Raw genomic sequence first — 25,187 nt, 5'->3', positions numbered from 1 at the left:
GTTTAAAAAAAAACAATAGGCTTACGGATTCGAGTATTATAGGAACAAACCTATACCCATAAACCTAACGGGTAGGACTTTTTGCCTATTAATAAACCCATGGGTTTAAAAGTTGACCCAAACCCGTACCCTAATGGGGGCAAAAACTCATCCGGTTTCGAATACCCATTGCCATTCCTATCAACACGCGTGGTATCTTACATTAGTAATAAACTGATTCAATCATCAATCAATCAATATTAAATGCAATTGTTATATGCATGGCAGGTTTATATATGGTACACATGCGGATTAGGGTGCTTACTCTCGAACTTTGTCTTTCAATTATGATAGTTTGAGTTGTCATTATGTCCTTCCTTGCATGCGTCATATTTTTTTTTCTAAACTTATTCTCATGTCACACGAGAGTTTAATTTATTTCATTTCTTTTTCTCCCACACTCGATACTTTTCTTTGGTTCTCCTTCCATGCCAATCCTTCATTCAGTTGTCCATGAGAGGACCCAAACCCTACCCGGTAGAGTGGACGTGATCAACACACGTCTAACGACCCCTGACTCATCACTCCAATTTGCTCGCGAACCCAACCATCCGTGATGATTTATTTTTATCTATGGCAACGTGTGGCACTCTTGACGAGCATCCAAAGCACAAAACGAGGAACCCTCCATTGCATATATGTAACATCGTATTGTTGGTCATATCGGCCACCAGTGTGACAACTATTTGGAACACCCGCGAACCGTGTTGATATTGTATCACCATATCTTTATCTGCACTCTATTCTTATACAAAGTATGTCAAGGAAGGTAAGGTGTTGCTGCTACCTTGTTACACAATGCTTTGTGGGTCAACTATATCACATTGTAAGTTCTTTTGGCATGCCTCAATCATATCAAAAAGTGTTAATCAACGTGAGTACTCCTCATAACCTAATCCAACCTGTTAGTTCTAGGACCCGTTTGGACCACAAGTTGACGCACTACCTTTATGCTAATTTTGAATAAGATTTCTTATTTTGTTTGCTAATAATGTTCCCTGGTGTAGTCATAGATTTTTGTGGGATTAGACGCATTATTATTTTTGCATGATACTGAGAATTTAACTATCTTACTACTACAATAAGATATAACAAAGCAATCAGCCACACATTTATAACAAATAGAATTAAAGAATAATTATTTAAAAAGTTGGATTACATCCACCGACTACTAAACAACTAAATATTCATTAATATTGTAGCAATCTATTCCATTCTACATCTAAACTAATCCATGTTCTCTTATGAAGTTTCTTCAATTTTGATTCCTTGAAGGCTCTTACAGCATCTTCATGTACTCATACTGTCATACACGTATTTCGGTGCAGACTTATGGCCAATATTTTTTTTGAAAAAATTTGATCACCAATTAGATGAGGAGAGCGTGAGAGCATTTTTTTTGGCAATCTTTGATCACCAAACTTGCATTCAAAATATAAAATATGCCAACAATTATGTGAAGCCATATTCGGTGTTGGATGTTATGGAAAGGTATTGTGACCATCAGTGGAAAGAGAGGACCGGCCGATAGGGAGGGTAAGCGGGGGAGACAAGTAAGAGCATCTCCAAGAGTTTGCCATATTTTACTTGGCATATCTTGTGTTTTGCCAACTTCTAAAAAGATATGCCAAGTAAAAAAAGAACTTATCTCCAGCAGTTTGGCATAATTCACTTGCCAAATCCAGATCTAACTTACATCAGGAACCCTGAGAGAGAAACAAAATTATATTTATGCCCTTCCACCTCTTGAAAACTTAAATCAGGAACCCTTCTCTGTTATTTATTTCTTTTTTCACCCTCCCACCTGACTAGAAACCACGATGCCAACCGCGCGTCGTGCACGTATATTTACGCGCCGGAGGCTGGTTTTTCTCAAGTTGCCAAAAATTACCAAGTCTTTTGCCAAACTATTGGAGGAGTATTTTTAACGTTTTTGCCAAAAATCAAAGATGGCAACTCGATTTGCCAAACTGCTGGAGATGCTCTAACAAAAGTATTAAGATTTTGGCAAAGCAATTTAGAAACGTCAAAATCATAGATCTCTACATCTCCTATCAAACCTCTCGGCATGACAAATGGTACCTTCGTGAAGGGTGAAGTTGGTTTAATTGCTGAGGATTGGTTTCAATTTCTTTTAAAAAAATTGGATTCAATAAAGTGAAGAGGCTCTTATTGTTAGTTTGTTACCCCTGACAGCTTGTTCAAATAGTACGGAAAATTGAAATTATTTGGCCCTAATACAAGTAACAAGTTTCATGTAAATTCTAAGACCAACGTGATTCTTTAAATCCAATATGAATCTAATCTATACTTTGAACTAGTCATACAACTCAGCTGTATATTAAGGGGCTCTACATATATCTTGGACAATAGTTACCCATTTTGTGCTAACAAAAATAATAAAGAGAAAAGAGAAGATAACCATTAAAAAAACGTAAAATCCGGAAGAACCGAGCCCACCCAACAGGCCACAGCGCACGCCCAGGTCACCTTTCCCCTTGCCTTTCTATAAATCCACGTGAGCCCCCGAAGCACCGCACTCCAAATCATCCGGCAGTCCGGTAACCCTCCCTCCCGAGTCCTCTCGGCCCCCGCCACCACCACCACCACTGCCAACTCGACTTCCCCTCCCCGGCGGCGGCTCGCTGACGGAGAGAACCCCACTCACTTACCTAGGGTTCCCGTAACCCTAGCCCCGACCCGTACGCGCGAGGGCCCCGGCGACACGAGGAGGAGGCGGCGGAGAGGGGAGGGGGCGGAAGGCGCGGGAGGCGCAGGCCTGTGCTGTATGTCAGATCGTGGGAGCCGGCGAGGCGGAGGCGGAGGCGGAGACTACGGACACGGTCAGCTCGCGAACCCGCTCCAATGGCCGCAACTCAGGAAAAGGCGTCGGCATGCTGCCGCGCCGCGCCCGCGCGCGTCGCTGGAGGCGCCGCCGCCGTCCCCGTGCGGGCGATCGCCGCGCCCCCGCCCGGGAAGGTCGTCGCCATCGCCTCGGGGTCCGGTGAGCGCGTGGCCGCGTCCGCTGCCGGCGCGGGCGGCGCCGTGATCGAGGAGATGGCCGCGGTCCAGCCCACAACGGCGAAGGCCTCCTCCAAAGGTATATCGGGTTCGCCACCTCCGTCCAACTCTGTCCCTCTGTCTCGATCGAGTTGGGTCATATAGTTTGATTGCGGCATGGGAAATTTTACGGGAGCGCCCTGCCGTGCATGGATCTTAAATTAGTTGGGGGCCATGCGATGGTGGTGTTTCTGTCCATCACGATTTATCGTGAGCTCGAATTTGAGTGCGGGAAACGCAATCTACTGGTGGTAGTTGCACAGAATGCATCATTTCGGGCGCATCCGCGCATGCAAGCAGAGGATGCAGATTAGTTCGTAGGATCGGACGGTTTTCTTGTGGGATCAGATACGTAGATGATATTTACACCAACCACACAATTATCGTTTGCATGCGATTGGATTGTGTAGAGATTGACGAGTAGGCCGTAGTAGCTGGCGTGCAAATTAGATCTTAGAGGCAAATCGTGGTTTGCTCTGCCTTATCTGGCTATTGATGATTAGAGCACTGGGGGTTGATGTATGGCGCTGCCATACTAGTGGGACTTAGCTGTCACAAATCTCAAAATAGTCCGGTTATGTGGTAGTTTACTGTTCAGACCTTTTTTTTTTGTGCTCGATGGTGCTCCAATTTTTTCTTTGATCATAGGGATCTGATCACTAGTTGCAGTGATCAACTTGTTTTTTACTTCTACACTCTTTGTTTGATGACAAAGTTTCTGCCTTTCCGGTAGGAAAGAAAAATGTCCCGAACTGGATAATGATGTCAGCTTGGCAAGTCCCACCCCCCACCCAGGCACCCACACACCCACCCCCCACGATGCACTCTTTTTCAGTCAGAGGGGTCAACAGAGTTTTTGCCATTCACGTTTCTGGACGCGCCACTAGGCATAAGCTGCTGATGAATGCTGCTCCATCCAGTCCACATGGTGGGCAGTGGGCATGCGTTCTAGTAGTAGTGTTTCTGGGGATTCTGAATTGGTGAGATGCACGCAAGGTTAGCACATAATCGTTGTCTAGCATGCCCATGCTACCTTTTAAGGTTCACAGGATGCTCAAAGTGATGTAGACTTCGACGCTGCTTTTTTATCTATAATGGGAAAACGACATCGTATCAACCTTACCTCCCGTGTCAACCAAAAATATCATTCAAGATTTGAGACATATCCTTCTTGATAGCTTATCACTTAACGGCTTTTGGTAGGACAGTGTGATACTGAAACAGTACTTTTTTAATTATATATGTTGGCATGGATTTCCTCTGAAGAAAATTATTTGGCATTTAACTCAGTCAGATTTCCTGCGTTTTTTAGAAAACTGACTTATTCCTGTTCACCATCGACTTCTGTATTATGCAGAGGTGATGAAGCACGGACAGTTGAAACCCGACACACTTAATCTGATGAGATCGTAACCGTTGGTGATTGTATCATTACAGATAGAACAAACGAAGAACATCCAACATGTCTTGGGACAATATTCTTAGATTGTCCTCTATTTACTTAGAATTGTTCTAACCAGTAAGTGTTAGGTCCTTTAGATCAACTAGACCAAGAAAGAACCATTCATATTCATGTAGATGAACTCATACCTGCACAACTTGAGCTCCCATCTCTGTTTCTCCTTTTGTTCTTGCTTCTAGGACGTGTGGATCGGTAGAGGGGAGTCCTTCCCATGGTTTCTGTGTGTTGGCTGTAATTGGGCAGCCTCAAGAGAGATAGAGAGGTTACTTCAAACTTCTCTCTTCTTTTGGAGACCTCTCCCTCACACACACACACACATATATATAGGCCAGGGCTAATCTCTACCCTGGGTATGGAATAACTATTCCCTACCCGAGCCAGCCCCACCCGCGCGCGCCAGCGCCCAGCGGATCTGACGCGAGGGAGGCCGGTTTTTCTTCTCCTGCCTTCGCATGGGTGGTTTTCAAACAAGCCTCCGGTTTTTCTAGCCTGCGCGCATCACACGCACCCCCCCTCCCCACGTCTGGTTTTGCGCACGCGCACACATCTGCTGCCGCTAACATCCACGCGGTGGGTTTTTTTATTCAGGTAGCATGTGCCCTTTTTTTTTCTCCCGCGCGTAGCCTTCACGCTTTCTAGTACTAAGTTCCGCAGTCACTTGGTGTGGCATATTTTTTACAGATTAATGCTATCAGTTGTATACTTAGGCGCATGATCTAATCAATACTTGTTTGAACATTATTGATTGGCTCAAAGTTTTTTTTTGATGGACCACTTGATCCAATTTTATTTGCAACGCATGTAAACAAATGATAGTGTGGACACAATGAAATTACTTGCAACCAAGCATCAAATTAGCATTTTGGTCACCAATAATGGCACAAGTGCCGTGTGTACATCACTTGTACAGTATTATTACAAGAGTTAAAAAAAGGCAACATCACTAGCAGATTAGGCTTGGTTTCATAAAACTGAATGGACAATAAGAATTTGCATGACGATTTCCTGTCAATGAAGAAGTCCTGCTGAGACGCTACCATGATGGCAGCTATCTAACTCTATGCTCCACCTGGATGCAATGACCGCGAGTTTCTCAGCCTCCTGTCACATTCAAGATGGCATAACTAAACCAGGTCCAAGTTTCTGTCCTGTCAGTTTCAAGATGAAATAAAAATAAGATATTTTGCTTACAAAATCAAGGTTTGGAACAAGAACTAATATGATCCAACAAGGAGCACCTAAAAATCATCAGGTTTTGCAAATGAATTGAAACAATTACTTCTCCTGGACAAGCAGTCAAAACTCTCGATAAAAATAGAAAACCACATACACCACAGCTCGGGAAGGAGCTCATCTCTGATGCCTGAGGCTGAGTTCGCCGAGGAGCACCACAGGAACACGGAAAGAAGATGGCATAACGGGTTAATTAACTGGCAGCACAATGCAAGCTTAATGAAACAAAGTATATTTATGACCACAAAGAGTCTAGCTAATAATGGTAGAATACAAAGAGAAGGTAAGAACTGGACAGTTCTAATTATATGTAATAGATACAATCACCTCTGCTCTGCTTCTGCCATTGCCAGAAAAAAAAGGAGCAATGAAAAGTTCAGGAAATAATCTCCAATGTTAATTAACTGGCAGCACAATGCAAGCTTAATGAAACAAAGTATATATATGACCACAAAGAGTCTAGCTAATAATGGTAGAATACAAAGAGAAGGTAAGAACTGGACAGTTCTAATTATATGTAATAGATACAATCACCTCTGCTCTGCTTCTGCCATTGCCAGAAAAAAAAGGAGCAATGAAAAGTTCAGGAAATAATCTCCAATGTTAATAGTTTATAGAAGAGCTCAAAACTGCATACAACCTTGTCAAAAAAGGAATAATCTTCAATGTTTCTAAAGCTAGTCAGGAGATGAAGGGCATGCTTTGATTTATGTAATCCTAAAATAATTAATTGCATGGCTACAGGAGGAATCGTGAATATATCAGTATACTAGAAAGAAGCAGCATGCATCAGTTGAATAGAGCTAAGAGCTTAGGTCTGCTTCTCTGAATGAGATGTACTAATGGAATTACAGAAATAGCATGAGAATGCGTAAAGAAACATATGCACATATCTATCTCATCAGGCATTGTACCTCATCCACGCTAGCAGAGTAGCAGTTCTATCTCATCAGGCATTGTACCTCATCCACACTAGCAGAGTAGCAGTTCTGCATGTATCTGTCTCATTGGCGGCTTCGCACAATCGCGCTGGCTGCATGCCTCTCCAGGCATCACAGCAGCGCCATCCAATCAACAAATCAATCTATTGGGAAGCTCAGGAACATACAGAAAAAAAACTAGTGCTAAACGAAAGATTTGGTTGGCAAACAATGATTAGATCTGCACGCAGGAGCATATAAATTAGAATTGGAAATAGGGTTAAAATACTGCACAAAAATCACAAGCAAGATCCATTGCATCGGAAGAATTTTGAGACGGCCGGAGGCGGGTACCTCGAGGACACGGCGCGGCGACGGGAGACTCTCACCGGGATGGCAGGAGGGGGGGGGGGGTCGACGCCCAGCGTGACCGTCTGCGTCTCGCCGGGGCAGCACAGGACGGAACAGCGACGCGTCAACAGGAGGGTCGCCGGCGGCGCAGGGTCTCGGCAAGGAAGCATGCAGCCTCTGAAACGGCGCCCGGTGCGGACGTCTGCAGGCAGCAGCATGCTGGAGCGGCACGGGAGCCAGCGGCTTAGGGACTCGCCGGGGCGGCATGGGATGAAAAATCGACGGGACGACAGGAGGGTCCACGACAGCGCAGTGTCTCGCCAGGGGAACGGGCAGGGATACCTCTGAAAACGGCAGCCGGTGCGGACGTGTTCAGGCTGCAGCTTGCCGGGGCGGCGCGGGATCCGGCAGCGTAGGACCTCGCCGGGATGGCGCAAGGGGGTCGGGGGCGGCGAGAGAGCCGGCGGCGCAGGACCTCGCCGGGACGGCGCGAGGGGGAGACCAGGAGACCCGCCTCACCAGTCACCAGAGAGTCGCCGGCGGGAGGTGAGTCGCGAGATGCAGCCCACCGGGGCGACGCTGGAGCCGGCGGCGCAGGGCCTCGCGCGAGAGGTTAGGAGCCTCGCCTCAACAGAGCGTCGCCGGGGAACCGAATTCTCCCACGATCTATTAGACTATTACGAGCTGGGGAGAAAAAAACCGTGCAGACGAGGCGAACTGGACGGGGGCGGGGCGGTGGGGGTGTTGCGCTCGGTTGCAGGAGTCTGGTCGGGTCCACAGATTGAGCTCAGGTACTGAATAGCTTATTTTGTATCCAGAGTACAAAATAGACATACTATATATATATATATATATATATATATATATATATAGTCACAGCACCATGGGGGACCCACCTGTCAGTTGGATATTTTTGCCCCCAATCAAGGCAGTAAGCAATTTGCCTTTTGCTTCTTTGCTGCCTTTGGCATTAGCCTGGCAGATCAATCCAACATTCTCCCCCTTGATCGTAAGGCTAATCTTATAAGTCCACTTTTCAACAAAATGACATACCAAGATAAAAGGATTACAATAGTCAATTATACATACCATTGAACCCAGTAACTATAGCATGCCATCTCATATCAAATGAACTTCTTTAACTTAGGAGCTCCAAAACTTACTCTTTATCATTATACAAAACTTATGGATTCATTTCTCAAAAGACGGTACACCAGACCAATCAATCACTGCAGTCAATTAAGTACCACAGGACTAAGTGACCATGGTTCCCGTTCAAAATCAAAATGATTCCTCTTAGACTTATGGGGAGATGGTGCTACAATAGTCCCAGAGTGCTGTTTGTTTTCATATACATACACATATTCTTATGAACTTTATGTGTGCACTTCCAAAATTGAAAATCAAATATGTTTCCAGAATCATGATTTGTCCCTGAATACTAGGCTGCCATTTAATCTTTATGCCGGCAATCTTTGTAAGGCAAGCCTCTTAAATTATGATACTCAGCACTTATATCTTAGTACTTAACTCTTACATATACTGAGCATCAACATTAGTCTTATAAAATGCTCAACACTTATATCTTCAATACTTATTTGTTGAGCAGTAAAACTTAAAATCTTAATACATCATTAAAGCCTTGAAACATATAATGTTTGATTCTGGAATATTTTGAAATCAATCTTTCACAATGTCCTGGGTCTGGCAATACCCTTTGACATTTACTCGAATAGAACTGCACTCTTTACATAATGAGTTCCAGGATAAATTACTCAAGAAATTTCTTACTCTCTTAAAATAATATGGATTAGGGACATAAACCCATATCTAAGAAAATATTAGGATTAAAACATGTCACAACTTAATCTGTATCTTAAATGATGCCTTGAGTTGGGTGAAGCCATTCCACAAATATGGCTCCCCCGCAAGGGTGCAACTTTTGTGGACGTCAATGCACCTTTGCTAAGAAACATTATTGTCTGAACATCTCATAACACGGTGGTTATCAGACTTTCTTAAAAGTGAGCATGTAATCCCTTAGTGCTATACTTATAGCACAAAATTTCTTTAGCACTTATGCCAACAGGCAGTGTATTCTGAACAATTTTCCAGGGGTCCAATCCTAGACTTATGTTTGCCAGATATCCCGGACTTTAAAATTTGAGGGCATATCATAACTTAGGTATATACATCACTTATGTCTGCGATAGCATAAGAGAACTTATTGCCCTTAATGGGAGTAAACATAGTTTTGGGGATAATACCTAATACTCCCATTTTCTGGACCAATCTTGGTGAATCTTAATACTCAAATAACGTAAGAAACATCACCAAGAATAAAACTTAATTCCCTGAGGATAAAACTCATTCCTTGTAATATACAATATCCCTATTGCTTATTGCCAACAAGACGTTGACTAATCTAAATTTCTTATTGAACTTTATTTCATCATTCTAAATGTTTATACCCTCAAAGCAATGTGCAATAATAAGCACTTCTTTTCTTTAATATATTTTATCATAATAATCAATTCCTTATTTTACATGAACATTATCTAATGAACATAAAATTGTATATTTCATTATTTCATTTCATAGTCATATTTAGGCATTGTCTCTATTAAAAGAAACTTAACATAAGTATTAGAAAATTACAAACTTCCATTCCATGAGATATAAAGGATTCTTAAAACTTATATCTTAGTTAGGAGGCAATTATGTGAGACTTATTAGGCCATTAGCATTAAAAGATAAATCTAATTATACTTTAGTCACTTTTGTCTTAAAACAAACACTTATTCTTAATAACCCTTAATGTCATTGACTAAATTTTTTGATTCAGTCAAATACTTTAAACAATATTAGTAACTATATTCCTTCTAAAACATAATGGAAACTAAGTAACAAAATCAAGATACTAAATACAAAATCCCCACATATGCATAAGTGTCTTAAATTTTAATATCTTTCATAATATAATCTTTCACAACATAATTATGTAAAGGAATTACTTAAATAATGAAATATAGACCTACCTGATAAAGTCACAGCACCATGGGGGGACCCACCTGTCAGTTGGATATTTTTGCCCCCAATCAAGGCAATAAGCAATTTGCCTTTTGCTTCTTTGCTGCCTTTGGCATTAGCCTGGCAGATCAATCCAACAGTAAGATGTCTTAATCCAGGATATGGGGCGCCGGTTGATTACACAATAATTTAAGACTTGCGTTTATACTAGGTCAGCATTCATTCATTTATCTATTTTATTGTTAAATCCTCTGACCTCCTGATAAGAACAATAGAGCATAGTGCTCCTGACCTGCCAAATTGCCTAATTCGAAAACTTGACCTACTTTTCTTGAAAGGAGCATCTCTCAGCTTGACCTACTCTAAGAATTAACCTTTTTTATTCCTGTGTTTTCTGTGATTGTTGATATTTGTGGTAGCAGTTCAATATGCACCTACTGCCCCCATATTCTTTCTATTGCTCATCACAACAGTATGACACTTCTGCATGTGTTCTCTGAATTTACCATTTATTCACAGCCTATAACTTTGATAGATACGCGGTACACACTATTTGAAATGCGTACCAAGTCTTGTCTTGACTGAACTAATGTTTTGCTGGACCAAAAATATGCAGGGATACCAATAATGACAAGAGCCCAGAGGTGCCACCCTTTAGACCCATTATCTGCTGCTGAAATTGCAGTTGCTGTAGCAACTGTAAGAGCTGCTGGAAGATCTCCTGAGGTATGCCAACAAATTTTTTATATATACTTTTCCACGCAATCCTGATAAAAAAAGTTGACAAGCAAAATTTTATTATTGTAGGAAAGAGATAGCATGCGTTTTGTTGAAGTTGTACTGTTGGAGCCAGAAAAGAATGTGGTGGCATTAGCTGATGCCTACTTCTTCCCACCTTTCCAACCATCACTGCTCCCGAGAAGCAAAGGTTCTGCTGTTATTCCAAGCAGGTTGCCTCCTAGGAGGGCCAGACTTGTTGTCTACAACAAACAATCAAATGAGACTAGCATTTGGATAGTAGAACTATCTGAAGTGCATGCAGCTACTAGGGGTGGACATCACAGAGGAAAGGTGATATCATCTGGAGTTGTTCCAGATGTTCAACCTGCAATGGTATGTCTACTAAGTTCGTTTAGAATTCTGCATGCCTTATGCTTTTGTCTCAATCTGCCAATCACTTGGTCCATGTAAAAGCATTTCATGACCAGTTATTATTTCACTATGGTATTTGTTTGTTATTTTTCAAACATTCATGTTAGCTGGCTGAAGATTTGTTCTTGTCATGAAAAGTTATTCTCTCACTATGTTATCTCTTTTTTTATTTTTCAAACATTCATGTTAACCCAGCTGTATGAAGAGTTTTTTTTCTCTTTTGAAGTTCCTTTTGCACCTTTACCTTTTGCAGCATTTAGTTTGAAATTTTATATTTCACAGGATGCTATGGAGTATGCTGAATGTGAGGCTACTGTCAAAAGTTACCCACCATTTATTGAAGCTATGAAGAGAAGAGGTGTGGACGACATGGATCTTGTTATGGTAGATGCCTGGTAAGATATCTGCAAGAAATTCGTTGTGCTACATTTTTTTTCATATAGTGCTAAGTTTTCAGCTTACATTATCATATTGAAAATTGGAAAATTAACTTTTTTTGTATCTTTTAAATTGTCAGGTGTGCCGGCTACTACGGTGAAGCTGATGCTCCCAGTCGTAGACTTGGCAAACCTCTAATATTTTGCAGGACTGAGAGTGATAGCCCCATGGAAAATGGTTATGCTCGTCCTGTGGAAGGAATTCATGTTGTTGTTGATATGCAGAATAATACTGTGATAGAATTTGAAGATAGGAAGTTGGTTCCTCTCCCCCCACCAGATCATTTGAGGAATTATACTCCCGGGGAAACAAGAGGTGGTGTTGATCGAAGTGATGTAAAACCACTTATTATCAATCAGCCCGAGGGTCCAAGTTTCCGTATCAATGGCTATTTTGTGGAATGGCAGAAGGTAAATATTTGCAATCTATAGTCTAAAATTCTTGTGTTAATACAATGCCCTATGAAATTACAACACTTGATGGTTCTGCCCAGTGGAACTTCCGTATTGGCTTCACCCCCAAAGAGGGTTTGGTTATCTATTCGGTTGCATACGTTGATGGTAGCCGTGGACGTCGACCTATAGCTCATAGGCTGAGCTTTGTTGAGATGGTTGTTCCTTATGGAGATCCAAATGAACCGCATTATCGCAAGAATGCATTTGATGCTGGAGAAGATGGACTTGGCAAAAATGCTCATTCTCTTAAGAAGGTCATTTACTCAGTTCTTGATGAGTATGCTATATGATATTTTAATATTGTTTTGACTCTATCCTTTAACCTTTCTGTGCAGGGATGTGATTGCTTGGGATACATAAAATATTTTGATGCACATTTCACAAACTTCACTGGTGGTGTTGAGACAATTGAGAACTGTGTTTGTTTGCATGAGGAGGACCATGGAATCCTCTGGAAACACCAAGACTGGAGAACTGGTTTAGCAGAAGTAAGGCGATCAAGGAGGCTCACTGTCTCATTTATCTGTACCGTTGCAAACTACGAATATGGGTTTTACTGGCACTTCTATCAGGTAACTGTATCATTGAATTTTCTCTTATAATGTTAGAATAAGTAGCATTTAAGCAATAAGATCCAATAGTATATTACTTATATAAGTTTGCTTAGTTATGCATGTAAGAGATAAATTTTGGGTTGCCAATGTCATGATGTCTACAGGTTTAGTTAATCCAGTTATGAATTTCCTTCAAAGTATTGTGAAGCTGCAAAGGTCTGTTGACATACCTTTTACCTTGTAATTTAATGTTGATCCATTTGGTTGCAGGATGGCAAAATAGAAGCAGAAGTAAAGCTTACTGGGATTCTCAGCTTAGGAGCCCTGATGCCCGGGGAATCAAGGAAATATGGCACAACTATCGCCCCTGGTCTGTATGCACCAGTTCATCAGCATTTCTTTGTTGCCCGTATGGACATGGCTATCGATTGCAAACCTAATGAGGCTTATAATCAGGTGGGTTGGCATCCATGCCTTAGCACCCCCCCCCCCACCAAATCAAATCGCCCACAAAAACTAATCTGCAAATCTGAATGGCCCACACCAAGTCAGATTATATCTTGAGATTAGATAGAAGAAATTGGAATGACCTTTGATAATTTTTCGAAATAATCAAATGAAAGTTGCTTCAGTCTGCAAAATAGTGTCTGTTCAACCTTGATTTTCCCCTAGAGAGTGCATTGCATATTTGCACGCATTCATTAAGAGAGGAGCGAATTAAGTACAATGTTCACCCATAGTTCTTATGGCGGTTTAAATAAGAAAACAAGCAATCACACCCCTAATATAAAAAGAAAATTACACGTTGCAAAAATAAATAAATAAATGCGTGACAAACCACGATAGCCCGCTGACACCCAAGTCATCCCTCTGAAGTGCATCTAGCAAGGTCAATTGGTTCAGTTTATGCTACTTAGTCCTTTATGGGCAAAACCACCTTGCGTCGCATGATTATCATCCTGTGTGTTTGCAGTATTTCTGTATGTCCACTATAAGCCATTGCGATTGATAATCTCTCTTTCCACAGGTGGTCGAGGTTAATGTTAAAGTGGAAAGTGCAGGCACGCATAATGTGCATAACAATGCTTTCTATGCTGAAGAGAAGTTGCTGAAGTCTGAGCTGCAAGCAATGCGGGATTGTGACCCTTCATCTGCACGCCATTGGATTGTGAGAACTCTGTTTGCTTCTTGTCTTAACCTATGTTATTTTTACCAGTAAATTGTGCGTCCAGTATCCAGTCATTTTATGCTATTCAATAACAGATTGAAGATATGGTTGGTCTCTGTTGATAATAGATGCAATTTGCTTCACCATGCACTTTTCCTTAGTATTTGTACCATTATTAATCCTCCATCAAGCTAATGCCAGTATAACCTATCTTTAGTAACTGCACTATCTTTGATCTTCAATCAAGTAAATGTCTGTATGGAATTACTTCAGTGACTGAAGATGACACCACAATTCACAAATGCAGTCTAGAGCACATATGCAAGTGCATTAAACTTGTGCTATCGTGCCTCATTTTATTTGATACATGGTTGCATTCTGATCAGGTAAGGAACACGCGAACTGTAAACCGCACTGGGCAGCCAACTGGTTACAGGCTGGTGCCTGGTTCAAACTGCCTGCCATTGGCTCTGCCCGAGGCGAAATTTCTGAGGAGAGCTGGGTTCTTGAAGCACAATCTCTGGGTCACCCAATACAAGAGCGACGAGATATTCCCTGGAGGGGAGTTTCCCAACCAGAATCCTCGAATCCACGAGGGTTTGGCTACATGGGTCCAGAAGGATAGGCCCCTGGAGGAAACCAACATTGTTCTCTGGTACTTTCTTCATCATGGACCATTTTCTTGAACGACGGCACTCTGAAATTGGAACTGTTTGTTCAGCTTACATCTTGCAAAAATCTTATAAACTGTGTTCTGAATCTGCAGGTACATGTTCGGGCTTACCCATATCCCAAGGCTGGAAGACTGGCCGGTCATGCCGGTAGAGCGCATCGGCTTCATGCTCATGGTATCTTCTTTTTAGACTTTCAGCATTTCTGTCATAGGCAGTGAAGCGATGGAAACCTTTGTGGCTTCTTCACATAAATATGATAGCCTGGCTTTGCATAGTTAATTATGATGATCTGTCATAGGCAGGGAAGCGATGGAAACCTTTGTTGCTTCTTCACATAAATATGATAGCCTGGCTTTGCATAGTTAATTATGATGATCTGTCATAGGCAGTGAAGCGATGGAAACCTTTGTTGCTTCTTCACATAAATATGGTAGCCTGGCTTTGCATAGTTAATTATGATGTTTGTGCCCTGCAGCCACACGGATTCTTCAACCGCTCGCCTGCGGTCGACGTGCCTCCCAGCTCCTCCGATCCCGACGTCAAGGAAGCCGAGTCGCCCAAGGCCATCCAGAATGGCAGTCTCATCTCGAAGCTGTGAGCCACAGCTTCGTTGCTCCTCGAATTAAGTGACAACCAGGGTGCTGCTGCTCCTACTATTTTATTGTGTTGCTCTAATAAAAGGAAAACTGTTTTCCACTGTCCTGTGGTTTTTTGATGCCCTGTAGTATCGTTTCGTTTGATATGGTTCTTGAATGTTGATCGGCAAACTGTTGAACAGCTGCATTGCTCGCATAGTATATGTGGTTGTCTGCAGCCCTGCACCAACGAAATCATGATGCAGAAGCAGAACATCTTCGTGTGTTTTTGCTATGCTCTTCGTTGAAACTTGATTTAATAATAAGTACTACTTTGTGTTGCTTGAAACAAGCAGCAGTGGACCGTTTCTGGATCTGGAATTGCGATGAAAACAGTCTCGAACCGATCAAGTATTCAAGTAGGGTGTAAAAAAGGGTTATATTGAAAAAGTGCCCCTCTAAAATTTAAAAATTGAGCCCTCTTCTCCCCCGGTGATCCGCTCGCGCTGGCGTCATGGTGTCGCTGGAGGCCCTGGCGACTAGCAGGTGCGCTAGCCTCGCAGGCTTCTCGACCCGCACCTGCGGGCTTCCCGTTTCCGACCCTTCACCCGCCGTCTTTCTCGTGGTGGTAATAATAGCGGATCCAGGTCGAGGAGGAGGACGAGCGTGGACGCGGTCGCCATGGTATCCGAGAACGGCGCCGGCTCGGGTTGGCGTGTCGTTGCCGCTGCAGCTGCCGTCGCCGGCGGCGGCTGCTCTGGGTTGCGCCTCTGCTCCTGATGCTGCTCCGTGGCCAGCCGATCTTCCACTCGCTGGAGGGAGGTGAAGAAGCCGTCATGCCGAGAGAAGGGCTGCCGCCGGCCGCATCGTGCCGTCGCCGGGGGTTCCCCGCCGCCAGCGGTTTGGTCGGTCACGGCCTCACGGTGATGAGAGGAGATTGGACTGGAACGAATGGTTTGATTGTTTGTACGGCAGATGAAAGTGAACGAATCACGCGCAAATCGATCGACTGATTTTGGCTGGTAAAAACGCGTTTGATTTCGGCTATTCAATAGTGTTCTACGAGAATAAATAAGTCGACAAACCGAACAGATCTATGTTCGAAGCGACAACCTCGAGTTAAGATATCAATGAGCTGTTCGAAAATCTCCAAAGGTCAACTGCATCACAGTTCACTAGACACATCACAATCCACCACACAACAATCAGAGAGTAGCCTCTGCCGTTCCCCGACAATCTGAGTTGTCTCAGCTGCATCAGCAGTTTGCAGTTGAGCTCGCACGGCGTCCCTCCACTCCACAACCGGCGCCACTCACCATCAGTAGTACGTGCAGGATCCGTAACCTGCAAACGGTGCCATTCATCAGTCAGATAGCGCACGGATCACCATTGTTAAAGAGCACAAGCATGATCAGATCAGCAGCGTACTGGGGTCGGACTGGACGACGAGCGCGGAGTTGTTGAAGTAGCAGTTCCAGGCGTGGCGGCCGCTGTAGGCGTAGTAGAGGTTCATGGCGACGGCGGCGCGGGACACCAGGCTGTCCGGGTAGTAGCACGGCCCGCCCTTCTGGATCACGGCGCAGCTCACCTGGGAGCACGCGTAGTCCAGGTTCTGCGCCAGGATCTCGTTCGACGCCGACGGCTTCGCGATGCACCACGTCTTCTGCTACGATGCGATGCGATGCCATGCGATGCAACCCCGCCCCCACCCCATGGCAGATCGTCAGGAACAAGGGAAACAAACAGGATTACAGGAGGAGGAGGAGAGCGGATCAAGGTCTGTACTGTACCTGTGCCTCCGCAAGACGGACGGTGCTGCCTGCAAATCAGCAGAGAAACGGCCAGTTTAGACGAAAGCACAATCCACTAATCAGGGGCGGACAGCAAAATCTTTTGCAGATCAAGAGTTCATAGGTAGTAGGTCTTGGCTGCCATTTAATCAAAGTTCAATCAGACCCGACGGCATCATCTTCCCTCGCTGGCCAGGGGCCGGCCAGAATGGCACCGACACGCTACAGAAAGTAAGAACTGCCTACCCTTTTCAGGCTAAATCTACATGAGCTAGTGCCCACAGCATTACGACTTTGTGAAAAACAGCAGGAAAAGGTTTGGCAGAAAGTGGGATTCAGAGATCTAAGAACCAAGGGGGGCGAAACAGAGGGCTCAGTTGCTCATCCTCGTAAAACCATCAGCTCGAAGTCTCGAACTAAGCCCTAGTGAAGTACTAGTAGAAATGAACTTGAGGTTACCTGCGGTGAAGTAGAGAAGCACCAGCCCCAGAGAGAAGAGCAGGAGCGGCGCAGATGGCTGAGCTCCCCTGCCCATCTTGCTATGCTTCAGAGCAGGCACCGGCACCAAGCTGGAGCTGGGAGCTTGCCAAGGCCAAGAGTCAGATCACACTAGTGCTTCTGCACAGGGGTAGCAAGCTAAGTTTATAAGGAAAAGGAGCGAGCCGTTTGATTGCCTTGTTGAGTAGAGTAGGTGACACTCTTCTTGCTTGCTTGCTTGGAAGGGATGGGATGGCATGCTACATCCATGTGACAGTGTGAATTTGAACAGACACAGGTCTAACCCAAAGGGCAACCTACCATGTGCCTCCAGCAGGATAACAAATCTTGTCCTGACTGGAGTTCTCTCTCCCCTCTCAAGTCCGAGTCTGCAGTGAACCTGGCGTCCCATAAAAAGCTTGGTGGATCCGCAGTTCCGCACAGGAAATTTAGGCCCACGTTGACCAGCTCGTGGTCCTTCAGCGGTTTCCTGTCCCCAGTCTTTGTGATGTATGCTGGTCAAAACAGGACCATTGAGAACAAAAGCCTGCTACTGTTTAACTTGGTTTCAGATTTGAGTTTACAATTGTACTGCTTTCCAAAGAGAGTTCACATTTGTTTTCCTCATAGTACCCAGAGTTTCTATCCACGGTTTGGCTCTAGGCACGCAAACATGTTTTGTTCAGCTGACTATGGGTGGTAGCTGGTGCTGATTTACTGTAAGAGAAAAATACTGCCGACTGACTGGTGGTTGATACTTGATGTTGATTTGGTGTGAGAGAAAAATACTGCTAGCTGGCTGACAAGCTAGCAGAATAGAGCGATTATCATATTGTGGCCTTGCTTAGATCACTTTGCATTTTGCATTTTTAGATTTTTAGAAGAAAATCTTCAACATTTGAAGTATTAAATATAGACTAATCACAAAATTAATTACAGATCTCGTCTGTAAACTACGAGACGAATCTAATGAGCTTAATTAATTCATCAGTAGAGCATGTTTACTATAGCATTACTATAGCAATTTAGTGTCTAATCACGTCCTAATTAGGCTCATTAGATTCTTCTCGCGATTTACAGTCTATTTATATAATGCGATTTATTTTTCGACTATATTTAATACACCATGCAAGCGATTTAAAAAAATTTGCATTTTGCGTTTTAGGATCTAAACAGTCCATGTATTATTCGACGACATACGGATGGTGGGCATGATTGACCAATGATGCACTGCTCCGAGATCCACGTGGGTTCCACAACCGTGATAGATCAGGAAATCAGTGCTACCTCGTGCTAGTAAAAGATGCCAACATCAGGCACTTAAACATACCTTTGCTTTGCTCCTTTTGCTCCCCTGCTTTCCCAGACAGATTTTAGATAGCCGCAAGTCGGCAACCATGTTGGTGTCCCCAACAGATGATGCTGTAAACTGAACCTGTTATCTGTCTTTTAAGTAAGGCAGGGGCAATGCATAGCCCTGAAACTCTAAACAAACATGGCCAAGACGTAAAAAATGATTGTACTCAGAACATAGCTTTTACTGACATATGGGGATAGCATAGACACAGAAATAAAACTAGGTTGGTGGAGGCTTCAAACCAAACAGGCCTGAGTAAATAAAACAACGAACATAAACAAAAAGGGATAGCATAGTCAGAAATTTGCCATCTTGTCACGGTGATTCTCTACAGCAATCAGATGAAGGAAACTGTCGTGGGGTTTCTAGGGGACCCACTGCCGGGTGGCGGAGCGCACCCGCTTATTCCCAGAGAGGGAGTACTCGGGAAGGTACTAGGCGATTGAGCTGATCTAGCTTTGAGACAAGCACACAAGAACACACGATCGAGAGTGGTTCGGGCCGCCGGAGCGTAATACTCTACATCCATTGGGAGAGGTATTGATCTTGGCTGTGTATGAATCTATCCTCTGCCGGGCCTTGGCTTTTTCCCAGCCTGAGTTTTTCTTCTAGCGGGCGCCCCCTTTTGTAGACCAAGGGGTGCGGATACATAGGACGTTGGGGCCCGACAAGTGGGTCCAACGTGACTGTGCAGCATACTGCGCAGAGTATTTAAATGGCTACAGTGGTTACGAATCTTTCCTCCGATATGCTTCCATGCCCTGCTGACCCTCTGACGAAGGGTGGTCTTCTCTTGTCCCGTCAGCAAGGTGTCCGTTGGGGGAACATAGCTTGTGGCGTGACCTGTTGAGGCTATTATGTAGGCGTCATAATGGGTGAAGCCGAGACGTCGTATCCATCTGTTATGGCAGACTGACAGGCGCGGCGTGGGCGGCGCCAGCAGCCCCACTATGCGTCTTGGTAATACGCGATCAGTAGTGCCCCCTGGTCAAAGAATCGCCTCGGCTTCTGCTACATCAATGCGGACGTCCTCCTACCGCAATGAATACAGCGGTAGGTGAACCTTAATATGGAGACCAAGCGACTTTATATACGTGTCTGTGCTTGCAGACACGTGGCGGCTCCGGACCACCCCGAGGCGGAGTGTCGATTCCTTCCCTTGGCGAGGGGTCCGGTTACTATACCGGGGGTCCGAGACCCCAAGGGGGATCCGGGATTCCGCGGGGATCCGGACCTCCACGGGAGGTCCGGAGCCTCCGGCTGTTCGGGCTGAGCGCTTGCTTCTTCCGGAACACGTGGTGCTCCCGGACCTTTTCCAACCAGAGGACGGGTTCGGGACCATTGTCGGGTGAACAGGGCTTCCGGACCGCAGGGGTTCGGCTGCTGGACGTAGTTAAGGATAACTACAAAGCTCTTCTTGCCTAGACACAGCAAGAGGGGGTACCCCAGTCCTAGGGTACCGACAGTGGCCCCGGGCCCACCTCGGGAGAGGTACGAACCCGCGGGTGGGGCCTACTATCGTGATGTGTTTCCACGCAAACTTGATTGCGTCGGTGTGCTCATGCAAAGAGCGGGTGCCCCGGACCCCTGAGGCCGGTACACCAGTTGCCTGGTTCAGGTTCTAGAGCGTTCTCCGCAGGGTGACGAAGGTGTAGGCTTAGGGTGCGGAACCAAGCTAAGCGGCTACACGGACCTCGGATCGCTCAGGGAGCAAGCACCACTTCCTGGAACCGGCTCTTGGCGACCGTGGCGAGCGGTCTCCGCCGGAGCGGGCCACCGGAGTGGACTTGAGTCGACCGTGGGGAGCGGTCTCCGCCGGAGCGGGCCACCGGAGTGGACTTGAGTCGACCGTGGCGAGCGGTCTCCGCCGGAGCGGGCCACCGGAGTGGACTTGAGTCGACCGTGGGGAGCGGTCTCCGCCGGAACGGGCCACCGGAGTGGACTTGAGTCGACCGTGGCGAGCGGTCTCCGCCGGAGCGGGCCACCGGAGTGGACTTGAGTCGTTGCTGACGATCCGATGAAATATATCACCGGATCTGAGAGTGAGGTGCGAGGAACCAAGCCTTATACTAGAAGGGAGCTCGGGACCTCTAAAGACAGCAGTCTCGGATACTAGAGTACTTGTAACAGGGTAGTGAAGTACGTAAACTTAGGGTACATTACCAGGCTAAGCTACACGGAGCTTCTCTACCCCAGGATACGAGTACTACTTCTCCGGAGCAGGTCCTTAGGGGTCCGAACTGCCTTCCAGCTTGAAGGGGTGTCCCCACTGTAACGGCCCAGGTTTTTATATAGCCAACTTAGGGTATTTAGAACCAAATTATACATCATGTGCTTGAATGGCTTGAAAAGGATCTTTTTATAAATATAAAAATGTTCTATGTGTAATTATGATTTTATGCAAGGTCCTTTCTATAGTTATGTTGAATAGGTTGCGTAATTTTAACTTTTGTGGAGGGTGTTTTTGCAAAATTCAGTGCATTTAATGCATGGCAGCAAATTTTGCTTTAAAGTCTAAATTTAAAGTGAAATTACCTTGAAAAAGACAAAATTCCTAGAATTCAAAATCCTTTCCATGTTTTCAAAATTAGCTCTTTATACTTTGATCAAATAAATTTTTGCACAACATCAAAGTTGTAGATCTTGAAAAATTGAACAACTTTCATATTGGGAACTTTTTCATTTGAGCCCTATTTTAAAAGTTATCGCTAGTTTACAGACTGGTCCCTGGAATTTTTGGAAATAGCATTTGGGTCCCTTTTCCCCTTCCCCTGTCTGTCTCTCTCTGCTCTCTCTCGCCGCCGGTGCTGTGCGCCGCCCGCCCGCCACTCTGGGCCGCCCTCCCGCGCCACCTCCCTCCTGCTAGCTTCCACGCGTCGCATAGAAGCTCCTCGACGCCCTCTTCTTTCGCGCTGGACCTCCCCTCCCTTTGCCACGCCGCCCAGAAGCTCCTCGCGGCTGCCACCTCGCCGCCGCCGTGGCCCGAGCAGCGCAGCACCCCGGACCCTCATCTATCGCGCGCGTCAGCACCCCTGGAAGTTCCACAACGCGTTCCTCTCGCTCTCTCGCACGCTCCCTGCCCAGACTCCCCAAACTAGCGCCGCCGTTCACCCACAACCCCGGCGAGCTCGCCGCCGCCGCAGGACCGCCACTGCAGACCCCATCTGCCTGCGCTGACCCCCTAGAAAGCTCTACCGTGGGCCCGCACAGCTCACCGACCCATCCCCCTCGCCCAATTTTCACTGGAACACCTCGTCGCCGTTGAACATCCGCCACCGCCGCCATGCTCGCCGTGGAGCCGCTCCTCCTTCCTTCCTCTGCCCAAATCAAGCACCCCACTAGCTCCCTCATGTCGAGGTGAAGCTTCCTGGCCACTCCACGCCACTTCTACCCTACCGGAGCGCCGCCTCCGCCATCTCCGACCCCCACCGGCCGCCGGAGCCCGTGGACCCGCCGCCATAGGCCATCCCGAGCCGTCCCGAAGCCACCTAGAGGTGCGCCTGGTTCCCCTCTTGCTTTCCCACCCCGATACCCTCGCCGCCGGCGACCTGCGCCACCGGTAATGGCCGGCGCCCGTTGCTCTGTTCTTCCTCATCGGCCAAGGACCCCGTGTTAGAAGGAACAAAAGTGCCAGGGGGTTATTTGAATAGTCAGTGACTCAGATGAATAGTGCCAGCAGGGACTCCGTTGTAATTTTTGCAGTGAATTTTGAAATTCCATAGAAAATTGTAGGAAATTCAGAAAAATGTAAACTTGGATGTTTTGGAATCGTTGAGAGTAGCTCTTTGCAGTAGAATCAAAATATAGTGTATGTTTGTTGCAAGTTTTTGCTGTACAAGTTGTTTTGTGTCACTAGGTACATAAAGACTAGTTATTTAATCTTTTTCTTATCTGATGATTAAAAGCTTGTCTTGCAGTGAAACTTTTATGGTAGTTTACTCATGTAACACTTGTTTTGATATAAAAATTTCATGATCATTTCTTTGGTGTAGCTATTTATTTGATTTAATCCTTGTTTAGTAGGCTTTAATTATGGTAAATAGTTTCTGTTCATAAAAAATCATGAATTTATTTCTGCATGTTATTTTTGAGTAGCTTAGCTTGTCCAGGAAGTTTGAGCCTCAGTTCATGACTAGAAAAGGAGCTAAAATTTAATCTTGCTAAACTGTTGTCTGTTTTGTTTATTTTCTCAGAATTAATTCTTTGTAGATAAAATCACGAAAAATTCACAGTAGCTATATCATCCCTGTGTAGGTCTGTTGTTAAATTTTTAGCTTCTACTTTTCTCTAGTTTGACCTGTGTAATTCAAGCTTTCTCTAGGTGTTGCCTGCATGAATGTTTTATTGTGATTAAATGGCTACATGTCTTGGCATGATTTTTACAGGGTTGATTGATTTGTTCATGTTCTGTTTAGGGTAATTTTAGCAGCATGTGTTACAGTTTGTACTAAGAGTAGTTGATTTGTTAGCAAGCTATGTTTTGTTTGTTATAGAAAACCACCCCCACTTGTTTATAAAGTTAGTCAACTTCTTTTGTGCTGTTGATCATGATGCCTTGTGTAGTTAAATTTGGTATTTAACTACTCTATAAACGATTGCCCATGTATGTTTATAATGTTGTTCTTGCATTACATATAGACACAACTGCCTTATCGGACGGGACGTACGAGCTAATTCCGGAATCTGACGGAGGTGATCTCGAAGCTCAAGTGAACGCAGCTGAACTAACTGAAGCCCCGAACCAAAGTTCGGAAGAGCCTAGAGCTGAAATAGTTAGCGACTACCGAGAAGGCAAGTCCCGGACATAACCTATATTTCAAATTATTATCATTTACTGTTATTATTTACTTGTGCATTTACAGTTCTTAGGATTTAAATTGAAACCCTAGATGCATGATCCTAGGAACCTATGTACTAAACACTAGACTCGAGATCGACTACTTGCTAAGCTTATAGGACCGGTAAAAGTCGAGTGATTTCCTGTCACTCGCGAGCTTTATAGGAATTGTTTGTTTACTTCTGTTATCAATATAAGGACGACGGACGGGGTTGTGATCGATATCATGACTTTATGTGAGACCCCGTCTGTGTTGATGAACTTGCTAAGGTCGCGGGGTGTGGTAGCGGTGGTTAAGTTTTTGAAAGTACTAGCCACATGCCGTAAATATGGTACGCGGCAAGCCTAGTAGCCGATTGGACCGGGGAGTGGATATACCTTTCACTCTCTCTTTAGAGATAGGTTTTTAAATGTTATTGTTGATCAACACTACGACTTCAAGGGACAAGGGTGGACCGGGCACGGGTGGACCTTGGAGCCCTGTAGTCGGGGAGAGTGACCCTATCCACAAGCCGGAAAGAAAGGTCAACGGTTGCTTTGAAGTGACTCGACGGTGCTTCAAGCGTGTGCTAGGTTATCCTTGCAAGGTTGAATTTCGATTCAGAATCGTCCGCCTCTCACGATGAAATGAGACTGCTTGATCCCTTTGCCACACAGAGTAATAAGAGCAACAATATTATTTATTAATCTTGATGTTTGCTTAGTTTTCTACCATGTTTGGATAGTAGTTGCTTACATAGAATGATTAATCTACTAGAATCTTGAAAGCTAAAACTTGAAAGTAAGGATCTACACTTTATGGCTTTTCAGCAAAAAGGAAAACCAGAGCCTCACAAACCTTGCATAGTCTAGCTATAGTGGGCTACTTATACCCGTTGACGGTTAAGTCTTGCTGAGTATTAGAATACTCAGCCTTGCTGTTGAAACCCTTTTTCAGGTATGAGTCTTGAGGACCAGGTCGCTAGTTTGACCTATCCCTGCTCTTTGCCTCCTGGCTGGTCCGTAACAATATTATTTCTTATTCGTCTTCGGCCGGCAATGACCATGACGAGTGATACCTTGCTTGGGCTAGCTTGGTATACTTTTGCGACGTGTTGTAGCCATCGTTGTCTCTTTCCGCTGCTTTCAAACTCTGAAGTTAAAGTTATGGTTTGTATAACTGTTTTTTTTTAAGTTTGTACTTGTAATAATATTTTAGAACTGGTTTGTAATCATTTTATGCTTGTGTTGCAAAACTTGTGGTTGTAAATCTCTGGACTCGCCTTCGTGCGGGGTATGCTTGTTCGATCCGAGAACCGGTGGTTGTATCGGGACGTTACCCGACAGACCAAGAATTGTTCCGTTTGAAGTGCGTTTGAGCTAGTGTTGCCTTTATGGTGATGCCCTGCGCACTTGAGCCGGGATAATTCAGGTGGTTCTGCCACACCCACCGGGCCACAAGCCAGCAACTTAACTTGGATTGTTAGCAATAAAAGGAAGATTCCGCTTAAGAGGAAAGAATAGTTAAACCAAGGCGAATAAATGTAATCAAGGTGGAGCCTAGATAAAACTGAGAAAGAAAAATCTCCTTTATTATTGTGGTTGTCACGGTATACATCAGAGGTCGGGATTACGA

At 44.8% G+C, this 25,187-nt stretch overlaps 2 protein-coding genes and 1 long non-coding RNA gene across 5 annotated transcripts; 1 reads left to right on the top strand and 2 right to left on the bottom strand.

Moving 5' to 3' along the window:
* The first annotated feature begins 2,580 nt into the window (after positions 1 to 2,580).
* On the top strand, positions 2,581 to 15,463 carry LOC120683872 (copper methylamine oxidase-like). 2 transcript variants are annotated; one of them, XM_039965972.1, is made up of 12 exons: positions 2,581 to 3,139; positions 10,712 to 10,821; positions 10,903 to 11,208; positions 11,530 to 11,642; positions 11,765 to 12,095; positions 12,179 to 12,394; positions 12,476 to 12,712; positions 12,965 to 13,150; positions 13,722 to 13,862; positions 14,249 to 14,517; positions 14,629 to 14,710; positions 15,012 to 15,463. In XM_039965972.1, exons 1-12 carry the CDS (start codon positions 2,905 to 2,907, stop codon positions 15,132 to 15,134), a joined length of 2,349 nt encoding a protein of 782 aa, XP_039821906.1. In that variant the 5' UTR covers positions 2,581 to 2,904; the 3' UTR covers positions 15,135 to 15,463. The 2 variants fall into 2 exon arrangements, with proteins under 2 accessions (XP_039821906.1, XP_039821907.1); XM_039965973.1 differs by lacking the exon at positions 2,581 to 3,139 and adding an exon at positions 10,464 to 10,567.
* LOC120683873 lies at positions 5,682 to 7,079 on the bottom strand. Its single transcript, XR_005678965.1, has 2 exons — positions 6,757 to 7,079; positions 5,682 to 6,708 (listed from the first exon to the last, which is right to left on the bottom strand). It is a non-coding gene; the product is annotated as an uncharacterized LOC120683873 (long non-coding RNA).
* A 722-nt stretch (positions 15,464 to 16,185) lies between the features above and the next one.
* Positions 16,186 to 17,715, bottom strand: LOC120683804 (glucan endo-1,3-beta-D-glucosidase-like). 2 transcript variants are annotated; one of them, XM_039965890.1, is made up of 4 exons: positions 17,361 to 17,715; positions 16,902 to 16,930; positions 16,540 to 16,777; positions 16,186 to 16,455 (listed from the first exon to the last, which is right to left on the bottom strand). In XM_039965890.1, exons 1-4 carry the CDS (start codon positions 17,434 to 17,436, stop codon positions 16,430 to 16,432), a joined length of 369 nt encoding a protein of 122 aa, XP_039821824.1. In that variant the 5' UTR covers positions 17,437 to 17,715; the 3' UTR covers positions 16,186 to 16,429. The 2 variants fall into 2 exon arrangements, with proteins under 2 accessions (XP_039821824.1, XP_039821825.1); XM_039965891.1 differs by having other exon boundaries at positions 16,540 to 16,774; positions 17,361 to 17,698.
* Between the last annotated feature and the right edge of the window lie 7,472 nt (positions 17,716 to 25,187).

The sequence above is a fragment of the Panicum virgatum genome, chromosome 7N (assembly GCF_016808335.1).
Source record: "Panicum virgatum strain AP13 chromosome 7N, P.virgatum_v5, whole genome shotgun sequence".
Taxonomy (NCBI): domain Eukaryota; kingdom Viridiplantae; phylum Streptophyta; class Magnoliopsida; order Poales; family Poaceae; genus Panicum; species Panicum virgatum.
This window is presented reverse-complemented; position numbering and strand designations above follow the sequence as displayed.

Coding starts and splice junctions, on each gene's coding strand:
- LOC120683872 (XM_039965972.1), top strand. CDS start 2,905: ATGGCCGCAACTCAGGAAAAGGCGTCGGCATGCTGCCGCGCCGCGCCC. Junction 11,209..11,529: donor CAGATGTTCAACCTGCAATG/GTATGTCTACTA, acceptor TATATTTCACAG/GATGCTATGGAGTATGCTGA. Junction 14,518..14,628: donor GAAACCAACATTGTTCTCTG/GTACTTTCTTCA, acceptor CTGAATCTGCAG/GTACATGTTCGGGCTTACCC.
- LOC120683804 (XM_039965890.1), bottom strand. CDS start 17,436: ATGGGCAGGGGAGCTCAGCCATCTGCGCCGCTCCTGCTCTTCTCTCTG. Junction 16,778..16,901: donor TCCGTCTTGCGGAGGCACAG/GTACAGTACAGA, acceptor ATCGCATCGTAG/CAGAAGACGTGGTGCATCGC. Junction 16,456..16,539: donor CGTCGTCCAGTCCGACCCCA/GTACGCTGCTGA, acceptor CACCGTTTGCAG/GTTACGGATCCTGCACGTAC.